Source organism: Echinops telfairi, unplaced genomic scaffold (genome assembly GCF_000313985.2).
Source record: "Echinops telfairi isolate 266 unplaced genomic scaffold, ASM31398v2 ScPeMD7_7400;HRSCAF=8409, whole genome shotgun sequence".
NCBI classification, from domain to species: domain Eukaryota; kingdom Metazoa; phylum Chordata; class Mammalia; order Afrosoricida; family Tenrecidae; genus Echinops; species Echinops telfairi.
Genome location: NW_022111300.1, coordinates 39,726,411 through 39,745,783, shown reverse-complemented (window position 1 = coordinate 39,745,783; position 19,373 = coordinate 39,726,411). Strand labels below are relative to the sequence as shown.

The window sequence follows — 19,373 nt, the reverse complement described above, 5'->3', positions numbered from 1 at the left end:
ACGTCGATATTGGCATGTATCCAAAATTTCGTGAACCGCTTTAGATCCGATCACATTCTTCAAAGCCAACGGCCAAAGACTCCGAGAGAGTCCAAAATAACAACCTTACCTTCTGGGAAACCCTGGTTGGAATCAATCAAGCTAGGGTGTGGTGGGACTGGATTCCCACACCTGCACTCTCAAGATAGTTTGTTGATGGGATTTGCAGACTTGAGAACCACGCCGCACAAAGTTCATGCACATGTGAACAGTCCCGCGATTTATCTGATTTCCTTTTATTTCTGTCCCTCAGGATTTGTGGCGGCGGCAGATACCTCTTCATGCTCTCTAAGCTTCTCCATCTGACCCTGTCCTCAAATCTTTCGGTTTGATTAAGACAATATGGCTTGTGTGTTAAAGGAGGGTTGAAGGTTGTAGAATTTGGGAGGTGGGTGGGTCTAAAGCCGAAATGAAAGAGATGGGATCGTTTTCCTATTGCTTTCCGATTTCAGACACATGTCTGAGCAGGGCAACTGTTCATGGCGCTCTCCCGAGACACTACACAGTTCCACAAAGGTATGTCTTAGTCCATTTTTGGAGTCAACCCAGACTAGCTAGTGACAGAGATCACAGAAGCCTCAAGAGCCTCCAGGTATAGCCTGCATTTCTATCCATGCAGTTCTCGGGCTTTTGAGCCCGTTTCCCTCAAGTCTTGCATAGAGGCCCCAAAACACAAACAAAACAAGCCTCACGGCCATCAAGTCGATACTGACTCAAAGCAACGCCACAGGGCAGGGTGGGACTGCCCCTGTAGGACTCCGAGACGGTAACTCTTTATGGGAGTAGAAAGCCCCATCTTTCTCATGGGGCAGCTATTGGTCTCAAACAGCTGACCTTTTGGATCGTAGTCCAAGGAATCACTACATCACTGCCAGGGCTCCTCTTGCCGGTAGGCAGAGCCTAACTCAAGAAGGAATTCCTCGAGGTGAAGTGCCCTTGAAGCAGGCGATCCTTTCCTGCCCACTGGTTCTGGGCTCGAATGGGAGCAACCCGCAAGCCCAGCTCGGGAAGTGGCCATCTGTGTGACTCAGCCTGATGCACAGTCACCTCGGAAGAGCAGTTTGTCCTGGTTGGCTTAGCTAGAAGGGCCCTCTGTAGAGAGCGGGGTTCCATTTGAGCATGCGCAGGCTTTGTACGGGCACCCTCTTGTCTACATTTCAATGATGTGAAGGCCGCTGCCCCAAAGGGTGATGTTCTGGGGAGAGGAGAGACACCCGTATCCTCTAAAGCCATGCCTTCCCTCCACTTGATTTTGAAAATACATAAAAAACGAGGGTGGAGGTCAGAAGTACCCAAGGCATGGCTATACGTGTGCACATTCGAGCTGGTCCTCTGTCTCTCTCTTTGGCTATCTTTTACTTTAGTCTGTGTTCCTTTTGCACCACAACTCAAATGCACCGATGGCCTTGTCGCCAAAGGATAAATAATCGTCGCTCACCTGTGATAGACCGAGTGGTGGCACTTTCATACAGAGGCACGCCTTCTCCGGCATTGTTAAAAGCTTTCAGAGAGATGACGTAATGAGAACTTGACTCTGGAGGGAAAAAAACAAACAAAAACAGAAACACAACGAATATATTGATTTAGTCAGTGTACCGAAATGCTCATGATAAACACTTTCCTGACAATAAATTTCATCTAATCCATGAAGTAACTGCTGTTTTACAACACGAGCTGGTTTTCTGGGCACAAGGTGGCAATCAGCGCTTGCCGTTTGTCTCGGTGCTGAGCTTCTTGAGACCCTGTGAAAAGAGACCCGGTGAAGCTGAAAACTTAAGAAAAGAGAGAGACTTGGTGACGAGGTAGGGAGTCAAAAGCATACGCCCAACATTGAGAACCAAAGGAGGTGAGGAGCGCTGCACTCAGACCCTAAACTAGAAATGAGTGTGGACAAACGAACACCAGCTTCAGGTCCTGCAGGTTGTCCGCTTTTTGTGAGCGAGAAATCACAGGGAGGCCTCCAGCCTGGGACCCCGTGAGACGGCACCAACTGTCTTCGGAGTGGACCACAGGCACACTCAGCTTGACCGAGTGACTAAATACTCCAACCAGCTGCTGGAGCCGCTGTCCAGGACGGAGTCTGTGTGCGTGAGAGACTACTGGAAGTGCTGTTCACAGTGAGCAGACAGAGAAACAGGAATGAAGGGAAAGGGCAGTCCAGATACAAGCAGAAGAGGGAACCAACCAGTCAAGAAAACTCCGGAAGCAAGCTGGCCCTGGTTTAGTCTAAAGTCAGGTTCGGGAATCTTTCCCTAGGCAGGACCCAGAAAGAACACATTTTGGGCTTTGTGGGATCCATGAGCTCTATCACACATCCTTCTTTTTTTTTTTTCCACTGTGGAAAACATTCCTTTGTCATGTGGCCCATGGGAAAACAAGACCTATATCAATGTAACCAGCAGGTCTCAGCTTGCTGAACCCTGGACCGAAGACAACCGCAGCAGAAGGAACGCTGTCTGGATGCAAAAGCTGTTGAACTTCTAAGGGAAAACAAATTTTTTTTGAGCTTCAGTAATAGAAAATGCATGAGTCTAAACTTCTTGAAAACGTAAAAAAAGAAATAAAGAGAATATTATCCGTCTAGGTAAACATACCAGAGGAATATGTTTTAAAGATAAGTCCAAAGATCACAAGAAAATGTAGAGGAAAATTGCAATACACTTGTTCCAACTGAGCAAAACAACATGAGAAAAAAAGTGCAAGGCACAAGATGTGAGTTAAAAATCAACAGAGGTAAATCTGGGAAGCAGGTGGAATTGTTCCCCCGCAAAGTTAAATATAAATGATGCAATTGTTTTAGAAATAAAGACTTGCCTACATGAGTAAATAAATGCAACATGAAAATTAAAAGAAATGACAGAAGAAGTGAAACAGATTAAAGGGAAGTTGAGAAATATTAAAGTTAGAGGAGTACTAAATACACAGAAAATAGCAGCACTTGATGAAGGAACCCAAAAGAGGACAACATACAAAAATATTAAACATTGACAAAATCTGTGTTTATCCTTTTTTTAAACTTTTCATGTGTCATTCAATATTTTGCCCATAAATCCCAAACAAAACTAATTTCCATTGAGCCAGTTAGGATTCATAGTGACCCAGAAGGAGCAGAGTCCCCCCTGAGTTTCTGAGTCTGTTAATCTTTAGTGGAGCAGGAAGCCTCAACCTTTCTCCCACAAAGTGGCTGGTGGGTTCAAACTCCTGACCTTGTGGTTCGTTGCCCAAGGAGGGACCTCAATGCCAGCAGGGCTCCTTACCAAATCATTCAATAGTTCACCGCCAAGCTTCAAGTCTTTCTTCAGAACTTTCAGCATGGGAAAGACCGACACTGCTCTGCCCTTTGGGTTTTCTTTCGTTGTTTTGGAAAGGGGAAGATTTTCCCAATTTTATTTTGTTGAGAGCATACATAATCAAATTTTTACATTTACAATTTGGTGATAGTGCTCATTTTTGTAGCTGTACAATAATTTGCCCCCCTTTTCATCAATAACCTCATTACCCCATAAAGTCTCTAATTTTTAAGTGTGTATTGTAAATTTGATTCCAAATAGACTGGTGTTAAAATTGCATAATGCTCAGGCAGGTGGGTTAGCTTTTAAGATGACTTCAGGGTATGTTTTTGAGTATTTTAATAACTGAGTATAATTCTGATACAACACCCACACTCAACAATTGGTGAAACGATACACTGAGCCCTCGGTGTCGTCTAACTGCAAGTCTGTGCACATTTCATGACAATGCTTGCCTTGGTCTCCTCCAGCTGCCCTTTGGAATCATTTGTTCAGTTCTCTTAGCTTCTGTACATCCTAATTTAGCTTCTCTACAGCCACGAGCAAATTTCAGAGTTTTTTCTGACATCTATCGTGGTCTCTTGGGTTTTTTCCCCTGTCTTTTTAAGGATCTATTGTTTTCTATATGCATGTTTTCCTTGATGTCATCTCACAATACATCTTCTCTTCCATCATTAGTGTTCAATGAGTGAAATGTACTCTTGAGTTGTTATCAGCTGGGATAGACTGAGGGTTGGCTCTTGGGGATTGGTTTGAATTTTCCTCCGCTTTAACTTGAACTTGCTTAGGAACAGTTGATGGTGTGTCCTGTAGTCAATCCTGAGCTTTGCTCTGACGGTTGATATTGAACTTCTCCATCACCTCTTCCCACAGCTGTAGGAGATTTGTTTGATGTATATAGTCACTGTTTATTGTGCTGGGAAAAAAATCTCTTTCCAATGAATTGATCTTGCAAAAGTATGAGGCTCTATGTATCATTCGAGCTCTTGTATTAATTGTATAACCCCAAGCCAAAGTTTCCAACTACCCATACTTCTCTGTATCTAATTTTCACATTTCAACCCCTAGTAATTATTCATTACATGATTGATTAATTTCAGAGGGCAGAAGTTACCGACGCTCTAATTTCTTCATGTTTAGCATTCTTGGTTGTTGTGTAAATTGGAATTATAGTCCTTTTAACTGGTCTACAGGTAGGACCCTATCACAGGCAGTGCTGCATTCCAGGGTAGTTCTTGAAATGTTCTCTTGAACGAAAAATGGGACGCTGCTCCTCTTCAATTTGTCATAGTAGATGATAGTCTTGTTCCACTCCGCTTGTTAATGCCCTAGATATTGATCTTCATGCATTTCATTTCTTTTTTGACAACTTCAATCTTTCCTAGGTTCCACTTGTACATGCCACGTCCTGATTATTAAGAATGTTTGACGCTATTTTTTTTTTCTTGTTTTGAATTATGCCTCACTGGCAAATGAAGGTCTCGGAAGCTTTACTTTATCCCAATCATTAAAGTCTGCTCTGAGGGGATGGCTCTCCCCCGTGGAATGTGACTGCCTTCCTGAGGGGTGGCGGTCTGGCACTCTATCAGACCATGTTCCACTCCTGTTCATAAGGTTCGTGCTGACCAGTTGTTGAAGAATTAAACCAGCAGGCTCTTCACCCTTGTCTGGGGGCTCTGAGGAAGCCTGCACTCCATGGGTGACCTAACTTAGCTCACTGCTATCGAGCCCATTCGGATGCCTAGGGACCCTACGGAGATTCTGAAGCTGGTGACCTTGTTAGTGTTTTAAATACCAGAGACAGAGCTTTCAGCATCCTGGTGACCTGCACCCCACCACCCAATGACAAGCTGACAGATGAAGGACGAGCAATACAAATATTATCCAGTTAAGGTTTAGCCAGTGGGTAGCACACTATATTTGATCCTCCTTCAAATTCTGATGGGGGCTTCAGTTGGGTGTGCGTGCTGAGGAGAGAGGGTGCTCTGAGAATGAAGGGGTCGCAAGGTAACCATTTTCTCCCCGCACAGACATGCCATTGACTAGCACACCACACGAGGGCAATGTGGAGCTATTTTCCTGCACATGCTCAGAGCGCTTCACCTGTAAAGTGCTACCTCACAAAAGAGTTTGCTCCCTCTGTGGAAGTATCAAAAGGAGCTCGGATCTCAGTGGTGAAGTGCCCCGGGACTCACTGAAAGGCGGATGGTTCAAATTCACCGGTTGCTGGCTGGGAGAACGATGTGTCAATCTGCTTCCTTAAAGATTACAGTCTTCCAGTCTCCACAGGGCAGTCAAGATGACAGGCTTTCAAGGTTTACGGGGGCTCTGTCCAGTGAGGATGCTGTACATCGGAATCCACTCGACAGGAGTGAGTTTTATGGTAGCATCCAATGAGTTCAACACATTTAATGTAGTCATGGATTCAGAGTGAATTAATCATTCTTTATCATCGGACCCTACTGTTCAGGATTCAGTGACAATTACGACAGCGAATCTTTGTTTTTGTTTTTTTGTTGTTGTTGAAATATTATGGATCTATATGCCTGAAGGCTTACCAGTTGCCTCTGAAAAATAAATTTCAATTCTACTTCATTTCATAGGCTCCTTTGCAAATTTAATCAATAGCTAACCCAACTAGGACCCTTATAATGATTTCCGGCCCCAGGTTTGCAGGTACCTAGTCAGTGTAAGGAATTATTCGAATCTAGGAAAAAAAAAAAAGAATTAAGGTATTTACTTTAAAAAAAAATCCTGGTCGCATTTTTTCATTCAAATTCTCTGTGACTGCACCATCCTGATACCATTAGCATTTTGGTCCATGGGAACTATTTGATATATTCAGAGTGATTTGTCAGATGTTATTTATTTATTACCAAATTGTCACCATTGTTCAGCTAACTGTTCTTAACAGAATCCATCAGATTGGGATACAAGAGGCTGAAGAAATACTTAAGAACCCTTAAGCGCATCCAAAATAGATGGTAGCAGACCAGCATCTTCCCGGTGGCCAAGAAAAGGGGGGTGGAGACACATAAGCATTGATTGCAGGGTTTGTAAAAGATGAGGGAGAGGCAACCAGGAGAAGCTAGGGTCCGCCTTCCCCAGAGATTTTCACACAAAGAAACAAACAGTATTGTTAGAGTGTTTGTAGCAGTTTCCCTGCAGGTAGGAAAAACATTTACTCACTCTAGAGGGGAGGGAGAAAGTGATTCGTGTGAACTACAGAAAGCTGGGGATGCGGGGTGGGGCTGGGGGGAGGTATATACCAAGATGCTGTGCATGGTATCGAAAGCCAGTGGGAAGAACATCATTATTTTTAATTAATATTTTGTGGGTCTTAAGTGCCAGTGGCATGCGCCAGATTGACAGCCTGCCATCCTTTATTCATTCCAGATTCTGCTCTTCAGAGAGTGGCCCTCTCCATGCCAAGCACTGGTCAGAGCCCAGGATCCATGTCTCCGAATCTTTCGCCCTCTGTGTAAGCACTGCCAGCAAGTCAATTAGAGAAAATTAGACTGGTGGCTGTTTCCCTAATGCAGACACCTGCTTATTGCAGTGAGCCCGGCTACCACATATGCAGAGAACGAGCCACTGGATCACTGTCAGACAGTAAATATAACGGGGCACCTTTGACCTCACTGGACATGAACTGTTTAATTAAGGGTAATGGGTGCAGGGCAAATACAGCTGATTGCATTGAACTTTTAAAAGGATGAGCAATTCATATTCCAGAAAGATGCAATTTATATAATATGTTCAATTCTACTTCATTGCATGGGATCCTTTGCAAATTTAATTAATAGCTAATCCAACTAGGACCCTTATAATGATTTCCGGCCCCAGGTTTGCAGGTACTAGACAGTGTGAGGAATTATTGAGTCCGGAATAAAAAGAATTAAGGTATTTACTTTAAAAAACATTCTGTTAGCATCCATCACTAGGAAGATATAGAGTAAAATAAAAGTTTAAAGTTGATGATTACAGACTATTATAAATAGAGGGTGTTTAATAAATATTTGCTGGAATGGTGAATATCAACACACACAAAGGTGAAATGATGCAGTGAGGGCCAAAGAGCAAATGTCCCTATTTAGTATGAACAATGAAACTCAAGTTTCTTGATCCTAAATTGCATTTTTCTTGCACTTGTAGTTCACGCAAAACGGAGCTCAAGGGATTGAGAGATATTTCCTTTACTTTACTTGCATATTCACATTCAATTATTCATCTACTCATTTGTTCATTCATCCATCAATTACCACTGAGCATCTTCTGTAGGAAAGGAGTCACTGTGTGTTTTGTGGAGAATATGAGTTGTTGTTTTTTCCCAAACCCCTCATTTGTCCTTGTGAATCTTCTAACCAATTGTGTTGTAAATAAAATAAAGAAATTAATAAAGAATTGGAAGCTAAGGGTTCTGTAATTAGGGAGTTTTTGTGGAGAGAGGGCATTTATGCTGAATCTTTTGAGGAATGGAGAAGGAGAAAAAGAGTGGACGAAGCAAATACAATGAACAAGTCAGTAGTCGTAGCATCATGCATGTTAGGAGCAAAGTTTGACAATGACAACCATCACCACCGCGATGATGACCACTGTCATTTCCTCTCTTCAGAGTAGGTCCAAGGGTTGAAATGCTTGATTGAGACTTTTATTAAACACCTTATATTCCTTCTTTTTAAAAAATGTTTCCCTTAACCCAGTGTCTGGTATACAGTAGGTACTCATCAAGTATTTGTGGCACGAATGAAGGACCGTTCTTTTTCAGAAGTGAGTGGTAGAATACCTAACTTCAAAGTCCAACGCCTTATCTCCTACACTACTTGCAACAGGAGAGGGTGAGCTGAAGGTCATTTCAAGTCAGTTTAACACTGTGCTTGTAGGAAATCACGTACACAGACCTGTGTGGTCCAGGAAAGATGGAAAAGATGTGAGAAGAGGGCAAAACTATTGCAATTGTGCAAGTGAAAATCCCAAGCACCTGACTGAAGTAGGTTGTGGGAGTTACATAATTTCATGTCAACTTGAAGATATATAAAAGTGTTGGGGTGGAATTTAGCCTGTCAATCAGGACACAGCCTGAAGGTGACTCACTGTGGGCATGGGCTTCAAACAGGGAGGGCCTTGGGAAGCTCTCCCTGCCTCTCTGTGCCATCACCTTCCTGCTGGCTGACAATGGTTACTGCAAGTCCTGTCATGTGGCCACTGCCATTGGATCCACATGACTTAGCACCCACCAGCCCGTGATCTTCCTGCACTCTGCATCATTGCGTGTAACTGCATGAATCTGAAGAGGGACCTATGCACTAATATCAGGCCTAAGGACTAGTATCAGACTTATGGACTTGATCTGGACTGGGCTGGGATGTTTGCTTGATACATAATTACTTCTTGATATAAAGTTCCCTCTTACACATATTTGAGTGTCGCTGACTTAGCTTTCTCTAATCGAACTAGTCTAACACACAGGTAGAGTACAAATGAAGAACCAAAGTTGAGTTTGAGCGACATCATCTGTTACCTGCATTTGGAAAGATCATAGAGAGAGGGCAATGAATTCTAGATTTTTAGAATCTGGCAGATTAAACATTTGACAAGACCACAGAGTCAAGAAGGGAGAGAAGACATTTCTGCTTTTGCCATGTTTTGGAAAGGAAGGAAAGGACATCACAGATAAAAATGACGATCTCCCCGGAGGGCGGTGGTGACGACAGCACTGTATGTCATTCTGCGACGGTATAGTAGACTCTCCGGGGAGTTTGGAAGGATCAGGGCAACTGTTTTAGATATTCTTCCAAAAATGCCCTGCTCCGTTTCTCTCCCCTCCTACCCCCTCTACTAAATGAACTAGTTTGAGGATAATGTAGGCTGAAAATAATTGATTAAGGATGTTTGTATCTACCTTCTTTAATGTACCAAATTTATTTAATGGTATTCTTCAGTTGACCCTAAAACGAACTTTCATTCAAGATCTCCACAATTAAGAGCAGATAGACAAATCTGACCATTTCCCTTTGGGAAATGGAGCGCTGAGCCAGGTCATAGTTGTCTAAAGCATAGAAGACACAGGTCACAGCTGAATGTCTTGTGTGTCTGAGACAGGTTCAGCCACAGTGCACATGGTCTGGGTTCTTCTCTGCTCCATTGTGCAAAGCAGCTTTATCATCTTAGAGCAGGACCAATATGCTTTGCCTGCTTCAACCAGTGTGGTGTGCTTTGGCAGAAAGCCTGCTGAGTTTGAGAAGTGGCAGAGTACATGCTTAGATTATGAAGCACTACAACAGCTTACAAATAGAGCACTTAGTTAAATGATTTCTCAGCAAAGCTTTATATCAGGAGATTAACGAGAGACAATATAACCAAACACTCTGGTTTTCTTTTTGTACACATTTCTCGAGAGGGGAAAATGAACCAAATTGAGGACAGGTAGAAATATATGCCCATCTTGACCTCAATAAGAAATATAATTACTATTAATTTGTATTATCAAATTAGTATTTTGACTTAAAAACACTTAGAACTATACAGATCACCAATTAAAATGCTCATGATCATTATCCAGCAGCGCGGTGTAGATCAAAACAATGAGATAGCTTCTCATCCCAGCATTCACAGCAAAGTTTAAACCCCAAACAGAAAACAGCAAATGGTGGGACCCTCATACACTGTGGTTGTGTGTGTGCACACTAGTAGGTGGCTGGTAAATGTTACAACCACTGTCAAACATCGTATGGCCCTTCCTCTAAAAATCAGCAATAGAAATACCATAGTATCCAGTAATCCATCTACTCTACTTTATATATATATACACACACACACACATATTATATATATATATCCTGGAAAATTAAGAGCTACTACATGAATAGATTTATACACACCCATGTTCATTGCAGCACTATTCACAGTAGTAAAAAGATGGAAACAACCTCAGTGTCCATCGATGGAAGAATGGATAAACCCACTTTGGCACATACATACAATGCAATCCTATCCAGAGTGATTGGGATGCACAGGCTGAATCTGGGAACCCTTCATAACAGGGATGACATACCTGGAGGAGACTGTACTGATCGGAGTAAAATTAGTCAATCTCAACTTGATAAAAATCATAACATTTATAAATATCATAAAAGGACAAGTCTGAGAAAAAAATATAAAAAATTAATAGAAAGGTTCACATTAACAAACAAACCAGGAGTGGGAGACAAACAGCAGAACCATTCGCTGTTTAGCGGGTGGACAGTTGTTCTGGTGGGAGAAGGGACAGGCCGTGTAAAAAGTAGAGTGAGGTTGGAGGTAGGCGGTACCTGGTAGGAGACCACACTGAGCTGAGCTCAAAAGTTAAAGGCAAGAGAGGTCAATACTGTTACATACACAGTAAATGTGTATTTAAATACATGTACACTTGACATAGGGTGTTTGTATATAAATACTTTTGCTCCAAATATATCTATGAATGTGGCGGAGAATTCTGGGGACACAATCATGACATCTTCTTAGATATATTCAAACAACTTGAGGGAATGAGTCACGGGACCTGAGACTCAGGACCATAATCTTGGGGGACGCTAATATCAATGAACACAATTAACATACTCTACAGACATCATATTCAATATCATACTTTGATGAGTAGCTACTGGTGACTTAAAAGTTCAGGAGTGGCAATCGTAGGTGCAACTATTGGTCTCTCCCTGTATGGAGGAAAGAAGAGTGATGGAGTCAAAGGTATATGGAAACAGTTAGTCCAAGGGCTTAATGGACCTCTTGAATGTTAATACCCATGACCTTGAGACCAGAAGAACTCGGTGGTTCCTGCCTATCCCTCTCATGCAAATACTACTTAATGTTCTCCTACAGTCATGGTTTTCCAGCATATCCCATGATGACTGCTACTTTCTACTTTGGTTTTGCCTTTTCCGCCAACCAGTGTCTGAGACTGGCTGTGCCTATGTGTGTATGAGAGCAGCCTACTCAAGCCGTGGACTTTCACTTTGTTGCTCGAGTCTCTGTCCTCATCAGGGGATGACTTCTGCTTTCTGAATAAAACCAAAAACTAAACTCACTGCCATGAAGCCATGGCAACGCATAGTGACCCTGTAGGACAGGGTGGAACTGCCACTCTGGCTTTCCAAGACTGTAAAACACTTTATGGGAGTAGAAAGCCTCGTCTTGCTCCATGGAGCGACTGGTGGTTTCAAACTGTTGACTTTGTGCTTAGCCCAATGCATAACAACTATGCCACCAGGACTCCTCTGCTATCTGAATATTGACACTGAATTGCCCAGTATGCCCAATAGGATATTTGAACATACACTCTGGTTCCTTCATGTGCGTGTGTGTGTGTGTGTGTGTGTGTGTGTATGTGTGCATATACTTATAATCATTGTTCTAATTTATGTACTGTTGCTTGTGCCTTCTTCATTTTCTTCATACTAAATCCCATTCAAGGTAACCCATTGAGCACCATGTAAGTAACCCACTGATTGCAAGAAGACAGTATTAGTCTACAGTCCTCTCTGTAGGGATGAAAATGTCCCACCTCTGTGCTATCCAATGGAGTAGCCACATATGGCTATTGAACACTTGAAATATGAGCCATGTGACTGGGAAAATTATTCTTCTAATTTTCTATAATTGTAATTAAATTGAATGTAAACAGAGATGCATCTGTAGAGTTGTTGCATGGCTTTCCAGGAGTTACTAAGACATTACAGGCAATGCCAAGGGCAGATGGAGCAGATGCAATGTAAAGATTTTGTTCCTTATCCTCGACTTATTTTTCTCTACAAATGTGCAGGAACTCACCAGCTAGCATACTAAGATATAATAGCCTGGGTTGAAGTTCATCTTAATAGGTTGCACACTTTTGGTACCTGAAGTTAACAAAAATAATGTATTTGCCTTATATCTGATTCAACAGCCTACACATATCCAAACAGACTCATGTCCTTGTGGCCATAAGATTGCCTTAATGGATGAAACCTTCACATACTCATGTTTTCTCTTCTGTGCTCCACAGTTTGGATTTATTGCTCATTTGAATATATACTTACCTCAGGAAAATATGACTAGATGGAAAATAACTTTGTTAATAATGAGAAGAAACATTAAATTAAGGCTAATTTTGAGGTGGCTGTAAAATTAAACTAATTTTTAATTTCCTGATTTAATAAAACATGAAAAATGAAGTTGGAATAACTGGGTAAGAATAAAGACCTGATAAAAATAATCACTACCATGATAAATGGCCTAGGAATGCAGCGGCAGGCCACATGAGCAAACATAAATACAGCTTCTCTGCCAAGTTTTAAAGAAAACCAACTAGTATTTTATTTACTCTCTTGGGCTACTTTGAGGAGAGTGGGCGGGTGAAGAAAAGGAAAAACAACAGACAAAACAAAATGGGCTCAAAGGAGCACAGCCAAAATCAGGAAACTGTGGTGAAATTCACAGTTTTTACTATGAGAAAATTCACAGCAAACAGCCCGGTTCATATAGAATACAATGAAATCAGAAGTAAAGAAGACTGATGGGGCCCAGTAAAATGTACTGAACAAAAAAGATTTATGAGTCGTAGTAAAATTGTAACATTACTGGTATATGTTTGGTGTTTCATAGGAAATTGCATATATGATTGTTTCCATTTGGCATGGATCATAGTTGCATTTCTAGAAAATTCTATTAAAAACTATAAACAAATGGAGATAATAAATATCTACTGAGAGACAAATATGTGATAAGGCTATTTTCTTTTCTTTTTTTCAGCATCTTGTTTAATGAGACTGAGAAGCCAGTAAGTAGCCAGAGGATAATATTTGGAGATACAAACTCAAAAGGAATGAAAAACCTACAAACACACAAAGGTCGTGGGCTCACCCAGTTAAAAGGACCTCTGTCTTTCAGGAGAATCACAGCGCAACTGGGGTGAAGGCCCGGTAGACAAGCGTTATTGTGGGCCAGACTTTACCCTAAGAAAATGGGAGGGATGGGGGTGTGGAGAAAATGTGAAATTGCAGAAGGGCCTGAGACACTGCCATTAGATGAGCCTGGGCTAGAAATGACTTTGGCTACTAAAAGGTATATATTCATGAACAATTCATTAACTGTCTTAAGATTTATGTTTCTTCTTCTTTTTAAATCTGCAAATGTGAATTGCATTCCATGAAGACATGCATTGTTGAGACAATCGTTTACAATAGCCAGATTCTGTGCAAGCACTTAATACATCATATGTGTTCAGTTATTATGACCCATATTTATCTGAGGCAAGAGGGGGCGCTACTTCTCATGACTATCATAGGTTTAATGAACACTTCTTCTGCTCTCTTTCTCTTTCTTTCCCAGGTCCGAACTCTCTCTGATGCTTGCTTTCTCTTTCAGAGTCCTGCAATAACCGTGACCTTGTTGCAGCTGGGACCAATAACATTTTCCCTTCACCAGTGCCCTGCCTTCCCAATACCATTGAGAATGACCTTGCAGGCGGTCCTTGGCAGATTACTAAAGGGAATGCAAGCGTTCGGCAGCAGTCCCACTCGTTTTTAAATTGTGGACTGGAGTTATATTTCGGACCAAATGGCTTTACCCTGAGATAACTGATAAAGCCGAGATGTGTCTGGCGCTTGCTTCTGGCCATTTGAGTGTATCATTAAAAACTGGAAACAAGGCACAAGTAGAGGGAAGGTCTCACCATTGTTACACTTTATTTTCTTTTTCTGACCTGAAATATTGCTTTATACTCTGGTTGCTCAACTAGGTATATGATTTGGGTCCAAATCACTGTTGGTTGCTTTATTAAATCAAATCCACCAATAAAATGTTGCTATCAATAAAGGATTTCAAATGGATATGTTATGATTTCTACAAGTCTTTCCCAACAAGGGTTTTGAAATTTACTGTGAACAGCAATATCACTGGGATGTGTGTTTAACACCCTAAAGGAACAGCTCAGATGGCATGGAATTCACTCATTGATATCAATTTTATTGCATTAGGGAAGCGTGACTCGCATTGCATTCAACACGCACGCGCTCTTCTCCATACTGCTCAACTGAAAGGAATAGGATGGTTTTGGAAGCCGTTTGTGTACTTTCACGCAGAAGGTCTTCAGATTTTCCAGAAAGACAAAGATCAACTCTGAACCATGAAATCAGTTGTACATGAATGGTTTGTCTCAAAACCAATTCTGGACTTTGTCAAATATTGAAATTCTCTGGGTGCTCTCAGGACTAGTGAAAGGGGAGTTGGGTGGGGAATGGTAAAAATATGATGAAGAGGTCAACTTTTAAAGAGGGTGTTTAATTGCTTATTATTCAAGAATTCTATTTTATTGAGTACTATGTGAGCAAAGAGGGCTATCAACAGAATAAGAATTTTTCTTTTCAGGTATGAGCAGTTTTTCTTGCCCTGTAAGTATTCTAAGGTTCATAATTCAAAATGAAAATAATAAAGGAGGAAAGTATTGAAATAATGCCGTGGTAGTCTCGCAGATGTAACAGAAACTGACAGAGTAACCTGCGATGTCCTTTCTAGCTACCGTGCCATTAGCATTCTGCATTAGTTACATTACAGACAGATCGTTGAACAACAAGGACACCGAAGACACAGGAGACTGAGCAATAGATACACGACAGCTCGAAATGAGCAGCCTCGTGTCGGTCCCATGGATTTGCCGATCTCTTCACGAGGCCTCCATCTCCAGCTTCAAGCCCTTGTCACCTCTAACCAGGGAGCAAAGGAAAGGCATCCAATGTCGATATGCACACGTGCATTCTTTGAGGGAGCAGGGGGAAGGCCTGACAATGGAACCATTACCACTGACTGACCCCTCTTGGCCAGGCCAACGTAGGTAACAAAAAAGAGGAAAGATGCTCCATGAGATGGGTTGATAGGGTGGATGTATCAATAGGGCCCAAACATAAGAAAAAATGTGAGGCTGGTGCAGGACTGGGCAGTGTTCCTGTTGCGCTTAATGCCATAATGAGTTGGAGCCAAACGGATGGTTTCTGTTTGAAACCACCAGCCACTCCCTGGGAGAAAAACCAGTCTTTTTAAACAGTTATAGTTTGGCAAACTAATGGGGGCAGTTCTACCCTGCCCTATAGCATCTCTATGAGTTGGCATAAACCCAATGGTAGTGAGTTAACATCAAGAAGTCAACAGAACATATTGGCATGCATTTTGATCTGGGTGGGTATATGTCTTACCCAAACTCAGAGTAAGTGGGCATATGATTAGTTCCTTTGCAGAATAATAAATGAAATAATTCAGGGGGAGTCCTTTCCAAAAGAGAATGAGATAATCATTGGGATGCTTCAGAATAGTACCTGCTGCTGTCTGTTTAATTCAAACTCACAACAACCCTGTGGGACTGAGTAGCACTGCTCGCTTGGGTTTTGACACTTGGAATCTGCTAGAGAACAGGCAGCCTCATCCTTCTCCTGTGGTGAGGCTGCTTAGTTTGAACCATTGACCTGACCATCAGCACCCAAACATTTAACCCACCACATCACCAAGTCTATTTTCCAGAACAGTGGTGACTGATTATTTATATATGGTTTCTCCCCTAATGAACACACCATCAGAGAGATGAACACTCAAGCGATGGGCTGTTTTTGTTTCTTTTTCCTAGCTCCAGAGCCTACAACAGTTCCTGACATACAGTAAGAATTGACAAATGTTTATTGGTTAATAATAGAACTAAAGGAAGGAGAAGGTAAAACATTGATGCTTAAGTAGACTAAACAGCTTGTAATTGGTACCATCAGAATTTGACCTGGATCTATAAGAAGTTACTTTCTTAAATGATTCTTCTAGAGGGCAGTTTTTGTGATAATACTGGGACAAGCCATCCGATTTAGAGCAGTTTCTCTTGCGTAAACTTGAACATACAACTGGCAATGACTCCAGCTTTGTCAGCAAAGGATTTGTTGCATCTCTTTTTGTGGAAGGAGAATGATACTCAGGTTGGTCTCATAAATCCGCGGAGCAATCACCCACTGTTCACTCTCAGCCTGGTCCATGTCAGAAGGGTTGGCGTTTGACTGATTCTCAAATGAATAATTCTAACTAGAAGGCTCATTTCCAGTGGGCTGCATTTTTGCTTATGATTGTAAATGGTGAGGCCCACATCTGATTAATGTTTTAACAAGTACTCAATACTAGACCACTCAGACATCCCTGGTCTCATCCCTTATCCCATCAGTTATAACGATTTCTGAACTGGTCCCATCAAAAATCATTATATCTGGTAATGAACTAACCCACTCCCATCCAGGGATTTAAGTATTAATGCTCACTCAGGAAATGGAAAGTTTGCTGCTATTTTTTTCTTTTTAAATCATTGAAGGTAGCATTCAGGGAGAGCTTGTTGAATATTTAACATAAAATAAAATTCCCATCAATGTGGGAAACATGTCAGTGAGAATCTACACAAAGCTGTCTTGTTTTCTGTATGCTGTGTGTATGTGTATGCACGTGAGTAATTGTGTGTGTGTACATGAGTGTACACCTGAAGGGCACTTTTAAAAGTTTGAAGAAAATATCTAACATTGGTAAATTTTAAACCTAAGAAGTAATATATATGGGAAACCAAGGTGGTAAACGAAAACTGAAATACTATAAATGGGATGATATTATTTATAAAAATATTCTAAAGCAGGTTTGGGGAGATAAAACAAATATAAAGACATCCCCACCCAATCACCACCTCCTTTTATATTTCTGCTATCTCCATGAAATCATGTCAGGATTTCATGAAGGTTGGGGTTTTAAACTCTCCGGTTCACTTTATTGTCGTGAGTTAGGAACTGGGCTGGTAACCCCGAGATCAGTAGTTCAAGCTCACCAGTTGTTCTTTGAAATAAAGATGAGGCTTTTTATTCCCCGAAAGGGTTAGAGTCTCAGAAACACACCGGGCAATTCTAACCTGCCCTAGAGGATCTGTAAGAGTCGGCATTGACTTGACGGCAGGGAGTTTGCATTTTGTTGCTTTCTTTTCGGTTCATCGCGCAGGTAGTGGTGTGTTCTCAGAGGGTTCTCCTTCAACCTCTTCTCCACCCCCACCCCCATCAATAATAGCACTTATGAGCATTTGCTAAGACACCCTGGTAGTGCACTGATCAAGTGCTCGGCTCATAATCTAAATGTCAGCTGTTAGAACCCCAGCTGCTCTGTGGGAGGCAGATGTAGCAGGCAGCTTGCACAAAGAGCAAAGCTTCGGGAGCCCTATGTTCCACTCTGTCTTTGAGGGTTTGATGGGTTCAAGGCCAGACCGCATTCTAGGTCTATTTCCCAGCCTACTCTGCAGCTATGCTCGCCTGAGAAAGTAGGGGTAATTCCTCTCTACTCTGAAGGAAGAGAAAGATCTTCCTAAAATCTATGTTAAGTGTTTAGTGTATCTTTGCTCACCCTAGCAATCTCAATCAATCTGCATTTCTGTTTCTAACTGGGAAATGTGGGAATGGCCACTTGGAGTGGCTCTCAGATGAGTCAGGCATCTCTCAGCTGAGCACAAAGAAGGACCATATTCTAAGTCTTTGAAGGCCAGTCTGGTGCTCTTTCTATCCAACTGTGAGCATTTGGTCTATGTTGCTTGGATTGCTGAATCACACCATTAAGCTCCAAACACACTAACGCTCGAAGAGCTCCACCTAATTAGCTGAATAGACTTATCAAGATAATTCCATTTATGCTTGTATTATAAAGCATGTGATCTTGAACCGTTTGCTTATCACTTCATTTATATATATATGAAATACATATATATACATATATATATCTTAAGGAGCCTTGGTAACTCATGGGCTATGCACTGCTAACCAGGAGATTGGCGGTTCAAATCTACTAGCTGCTCACAGGAGAAACATTTACAGTCTTAGACGAATCATAAGGAACTGTTCTCCTCTGTCCTATCAGGTGGACATGAGTCAGGCTTGGCTCGATGGCAGTGGAATTAGTGTTCATCTGAGTTGTGATGGCTCAGTGGCCAAGCATTAGCTGCTAAGGGAAAAGTTGGATGTTTTGAACCATCAGCTGCTCTTTGGGAGAAAAATCTGACAGTTTGCCTCCATAAGGGTGTGCAGCCTTGGACACAGAATGCTCCGTTCTATAGGATATTTGTAAATTGAAATCTACTTGTAGGCAGGGGGTGTGTTTTGGTTTGTAATATGTATCACACTGATAACAAGATGTAAACTTTGTCGGCTCAATGGCTCTCAGGAAAGCCAGGCAAAGCCCTGGATGCCTGACATTAAATAAGAAGTCAATATTTTTTAGTGGAAACATACTGGTCTACTTCCAAGTTATCTTATAAGTCACCACTACCCAATTTGTGATATACATGTGTATATATATATATATTAATTCAGCTATAAATCATATATATTCTCTTTCTATTACAGGAAATTCTGGATAACTGGGGTGGTAAACTTGGTGGAGGAGAGAAAGAAACATATGAAGGATGCTAGACAAAAATATGTGGAACAAATATAAGGAGATGTATGTGTGTGTCTGTGTGCGTGCATGCGTGTGTGTAACTGGAGCCCTGGTGACTTCACAGTTACACATTTGATAGCACTCCATATCGTGAGCAGTTAGTTCTAAACAACCAGCCACTCCTTGGGAGAAAAATGGAGCCTTCTATTTTTGTAAAAAATTATAGTCCCGGAAATGCATGAGGCAGTTCTCCTCTGTTCTATAGGGTTGTGATGTGTTGGCACCGAGTTGATGGCAATGAGTTTGTGTGTGTGTGTGTGTGTGTGTGTGAGAGAGAGAGAGAGAGAGAGAGAGAGAGAGACTAAGGTGGAGAGAGACTATGATCAACAGAGAGCAAGACTGAGGCCAAGGTGATTGGAAAATCAAGTAAATACCATGGTGGGCATGTTTCCCCAGACAGTGTTTCCTCTATTCATGTGTATTGTGGCAATCAAAATACATTAGCTTTTATTATTGAAAAAAATATTAATTTTTCTTCGGACAAACATTGTACAATCCCAACAATACAGACTATATAGGGGCCCAAGTTTATCAGTGCCTTACAAA

General features: G+C 41.6%; 1 protein-coding gene across 1 annotated transcript in view; it reads right to left on the bottom strand.

The window, feature by feature from the left end:
- LOC101652384 (netrin receptor DCC) overlaps positions 1-19,373 on the bottom strand; it is a 363,431-nt gene that overhangs the window by 154,520 nt on the left and 189,538 nt on the right. Inside the window, exon 8 of the mRNA XM_045296053.1 lies at positions 1,478-1,573. Within this exon, the coding sequence (XP_045151988.1) occupies positions 1,478-1,573 (96 nt within the window). The remainder of the gene's footprint in view (positions 1-1,477; positions 1,574-19,373) is intronic.